Source organism: Apis dorsata, unplaced genomic scaffold, assembly GCF_000469605.1.
Source record: "Apis dorsata unplaced genomic scaffold, Apis dorsata 1.3 scaffold_655, whole genome shotgun sequence".
Lineage (NCBI taxonomy): Eukaryota > Metazoa > Arthropoda > Insecta > Hymenoptera > Apidae > Apis > Apis dorsata.
In genome coordinates, this window is record NW_006263844.1 from 288,603 (window position 1) to 293,734 (window position 5,132).

The following is a 5,132-nucleotide window of genomic DNA, read 5'->3' on the forward strand; positions in this document are numbered from 1 at the left end:
CCACCGGCAGGCAATCCACCCACTCTGGCAAGTATTTCATCTTGAACGCCACCGAGTGGAAATATACCGTCCTCCTTCTGAATTCTTCGACCTCGATTCTCTTTCTTCTCAGATCTTGAGATTGAACGAATTTTTTCCTTTGCAATTTAATGGATGTTAAATCACGAAAGAATCTTGTTCCCCGAGAATTGAACTGCTCTATGCATGATTTGATTGGCTCGTGTAAAAGACGACGATCGACAGGATTTGTAAAAACATGATATGAAATTTTGTACAAAAATAAATTGAGAATCTAATATTGAGAATTTAATATATAAAATTAGTTTTTTCGAAGATAAATGATATTAAAAATTATTAAAAATATATTTTATTTTATGCATATTTAATTTGTTTTGTTCAATTTAGATTTTTTTGTCTATTTAAATCTTAATAACTTATCCATATATAAATGATAAAACACATTTTTTTATAAAAATTCATATCGATGTTTAATATATGATATTTTACGTAATGTAATAGACGAACTTGCGTAATTGAATAAGAAAATAAATGACAAAACGCATAAAATACACATATAATGCAAGTAATATATTCCGAATATGATAATATCGAATCCCTGTCATAAAATGGTATTACTCATAAGTGATTAAAGGGTTATTGGCTCATACATTTTAATCGTAAACATTTACATTTCAAATAACACTGCTTTCCTCTTTAATGAAGCAACAGTTTCAATTGAATTATTTTATTCCATAATGTATTATTTTTATTAAAAAGCAAATTAATTTATATAAATTGAATATAATTTATAAAAATGAATATTAATATATAAATATTAACATATATCAGTCAAAGTATACATATATATTATACTTTTAATTGATATATATTATATATTGTTAATTGACTGGTAATCTTCTAGGAATAACCTGCAACAGTATGACGCAATTAGTCGGCGAAGGTGCCACACCACTTTTAGGCACTAATGAAGCTTTATTAGCCGAAATTAAACGTCTTCGAGAACGTCTAGTTTGTTTGGAGTCTGAAAATGCTGCGATGAGTGCTAAACTGAATCAACAACAATGGGAAGTAGAAAATCGATTGGCCGAAATCGAGATGCAGATTTGCGGTGCTAGCTCGTCTTCCAGTTTAGAAGATAACAATGAAAGAAATCGAGAAAGTATCATTTAACAAGAAACAAGGCCGCGAGAGCGCGGCAAAACAAAAATAGGGCGAATACGACATTATTTGTCTGAAACTACGGATGATAGGTAAAGTATTTTGCTAAGTATGTGAATGCATAAATAAATAATATTAAAATAATTATTTTGGAACGATTTTTCTGATCTTCTTTCATATGTATAAATTTTTTTTATTATAGATATACAGCAGATGATCGAGAAGAATTTGAAGAAGCTAGAATCTCTGGAAGATCTAGTGATACGAAATCAATAGGTAGCCTCAGTCAACATTTCTTTGAAAGTGACGAAGACGAGAAATATTATGGTACTTGTAATGGTTATGTTTCTCAGCCTGGCAGTAAATCAAACTTATTGCTATGCAGTGAATGTGATCAGAAAACTCGTACCTGCACATACAGACCACAAACACCTGGTTCTTATAGTAGTAGATACGTCGAGGAACGTTTTGACGAGCGACTTCAAGAACCAGGAACTTCTCGCACATACAAAAGTCCAATCCATACATCTTCTCCTCGGTTAGTATATCATGATCAAGACTATAGTGGTCAATCATCTTCACCTAGATCAATTTATCGTGATCAAGAATATCAAACTCGAAGAGGTTGGTCAAAGAAATATGAACAAGAATTTGATCGAAGAGAGTATGAAGAAAGAGAATTAAAGCAGGATGATGACAGTCCTGTTTGTGAAGTTTGTCATGGAAATGGTCATATTGTTCAATGTGAACATTGCGATTTTTCTAGCGAAGGTGATTTAATATGTTTCCGATGCCAGAGTGATGAAGGTTCATCAAATGGTCAAAGTTGTCCTCGTTGTGAGAAAAATGAAAGAATATTATCAAGTAGATCGCAAAGAGGAACATCATCCAGCGATGAAGGAAAATACCCAGTAGATGCTGTAGTAAAAATACAAGTTAATGATCATATGATTGATGTAGATTCAGATGAGACACCTGAAAGTGACTTATCAAGTAGTCATCATCATCAAAGGAGTACAATGGAACGATTAGATACTATTGTTGAGGCAAAAGGAGACACTGCCAGTGAAAATGACGAGGAAAATGGGGGTACAAAGTTAAATGGAACTAGTAGTGCAAGATATCTCAATTATATGATTGTACTGTTTCTGTAAATAACATGGTTATGGTAGCTGCAGTTGAGCTATGGATTATGTTGGTAAATGGAGAGTGTTGTTTTGTTGAAGCTATCAATTAAAAAATAATTTTTAATCTTCATTATAAACTATTATAATACATTTCTTATTAAAAATATAATAGTGTTATGCTATATTGGATTTATAAACTAAAATTATATAATACAAATCTAATATTTCCTTCACTAATGTTAGACTAGTAATGAGATTATAAATAGTACAAGTAACAAATATTGATAAATATTTCTCAAAAAATTTTTTTATAATGCAATAAAAATTAGTTGAAACATTTTCAAAATAAATAAATAAATAAAAACCAAGGAAACATTAGATTGGAACATTTTACACTTTCTTATTATACTATTTCAAGTTCTCATATTATGTGTAAAATTTCTAAACGATTTATACTAAAAATTTTGGAAATCAACTTACTAATATTCAACAACGATACTCTTCATCTAAGTCGAAGCATTTTCAAAAGTATAACTTCGATGCACGAAAAAATCTATTGATTTTAACGTGTCATAACTTTTCAAAATGTTCCGTACACAGATTGCTTGACATCGAAATTTGTTGCCGTATGATATTTTCGGCGCCGTAGCTCAACTTGCATGTAAATAAACTGCCAAAGGAACATTCATCCGTATATCGTAGGGCCGTATAGGTTAATAGGTAACTCGTAATGTTTAAAATGCTATATGAGAGAATGAGAAAGAAAGAAAGATTCGAACGAAAGAGTGAAGAGAAGAAAGAGAGAGTGAAAGAGGGAGAGATATTATATTACGTTCGACACGCGCAGTGTTGCCATGAGCTGAGATCCGTAATGCAACGATCGACACGATTCCATGCGCGACTTTTAGAATAGGTTTGTGCAGAAATCGTGTTTATTTTAATTTATTGTTATTTTTATTGTTTCCTTTTCTTAAATTTTCTAAGAAAATTATATTAAATTTGATGTTTAGTTAAAAAAGTTTAATCATAGGAGAGATTTGATAATTAAATGAAAAAGAAATTAGTTTGTCTATTATATACTATTTACCACGTGCAATTATTAAAACAAATTGGATATATTAATTACAAATACATGGATTATATTTGCTTTGTAAGTATTTCAAAATATTTTAATTATCAACAGAGATTTGTACACAAACCTGACTAACTCATGTTCGGGACCAACTAAAGCCACCATCTGCATGATTGCTTCCGATTTCTGCTTTCATTTCCGCTCATTATTTTTCATATATTGTTTTCAATATTTATATACGGAATACGAGAGTAATATAAACGATTTCCATATGCATCTCGCTTATTGTAAAATTATTTTCATTTTAATGAATATTAAGTTAATTTCTTCCAATTAATAGAAGAAGTTTAGTACAAAAATAGTGCTAAAACTTTTCATAAAATAATTTACACGATGAAATTGAATCTTACTAATACACAGTCTCATTTTCTTACACATTTTTCCTTTCAATATACCAAAACCCAAATAGATAAAGACTACGGACGTGAATATAGTACTTACATATATATTTCGACCAGAATAAAAACATTCATAACGAGTCATATTATCATAATTGAGCTTTGAAAGTTCAATTCAGATGAATGATGATATAGAAATTCTTTGTCCTCGGATTAACGAACTATTATTCTTCGAGGATCTCAACGGGACCGAATTTTTCCAGGTATGAAGAATCGAAATGGGATCACAACTTCCCTCTCCTTTTTCCCTCACTTTTGACATAGATTTCATCGATAAAATTTGTTTAATTATTGCTAATGCAATTTCAACTATGTATCTTCTTTAAGAAAATAGAATTATTAAAATATTTAGAATTTTATAAATTTCTAGTCACGATTTTTGAAAATATGAATATTCGAAAATTAAAACTCTTATTGATATATATTTTTTTTCTTTTTTTTTTAAGAATTATTTTTCATTATTGATATTTATACATGACACATAGATGCTCATTAAATATTACAAATATTTAGTTGCGGGGGAAATGAACAGACTCGACCGTTTATATTATAGAAAAAAAAAAATAAAGATGAAAGCAGAATAAATCCTTTGAATTACAAAATACGAAACGATTTATAATAAGGATAGCGACTTTTTTAGTATTTATAAATCATTGAATAGATTTTAATAGTTAAATACATTTTTTTAACGTTCACTTTCCACTTTGTAAGTAAACCGCACATAATATCGCTTGGAACGAAAAAAAAAAAAAAAAAAACATTTCGATTTAACGAACGAAACCTGTAATTTCTAAAGACGGAAAAAAGAAAAGGAGGCAGAGAGAAAAAAAAATGCGCAGAGTATAATGCATAGTTATCTAGTTATCTTCGAATAGAAGGACGTATTTCAAGCGAAAGATTTTGCGGGATTCTAGACTTATATCATCTGTATGATATTCACGGCGATAGATATTATCAAGAATAGATCGCAAAGTCTAACGGAATAATTAGTAAGATATATCGATATCCAATAACCTAACCTTACCTTGAAGCAAAAATGTAATAACTCGAAGGGATAAAAAAATATACCAAAAATATAAAAACATTAAAATTTTCAAGTTGTGTGCAGAATATATTGAAAATTGAATGAGATTTTCTTTGTTTCCATTGTTATTAATTCACTTTTTACGAAAAATATTTATTCTCCATCACCGTAATAGAATTATTTTTATCTTTACGATCTTCGTTCTATATTCGTCGTATAATTTACTTTTCTGGTAAGTGAAACAACAAACAATAATATTTATATATATATAT

The 5,132-nt window shown here is 29.3% G+C and overlaps 1 protein-coding gene across 1 annotated transcript in view; it reads left to right on the plus strand.

Moving 5' to 3' along the window:
* Positions 1 to 3,068, plus strand: part of LOC102676526 — a 66,135-nt gene extending 63,067 nt beyond the window's left edge. Inside the window, exons 12-15 of the mRNA XM_006621988.2 lie at positions 7 to 27; positions 923 to 1,135; positions 1,211 to 1,271; positions 1,382 to 3,068. Coding sequence (XP_006622051.2) covers positions 7 to 27; positions 923 to 1,135; positions 1,211 to 1,271; positions 1,382 to 2,333 — 1,247 coding nt within the window. The 3' untranslated portion in view covers positions 2,334 to 3,068. The remainder of the gene's footprint in view (positions 1 to 6; positions 28 to 922; positions 1,136 to 1,210; positions 1,272 to 1,381) is intronic.
* The last annotated feature ends 2,064 nt before the right edge of the window (positions 3,069 to 5,132 follow it).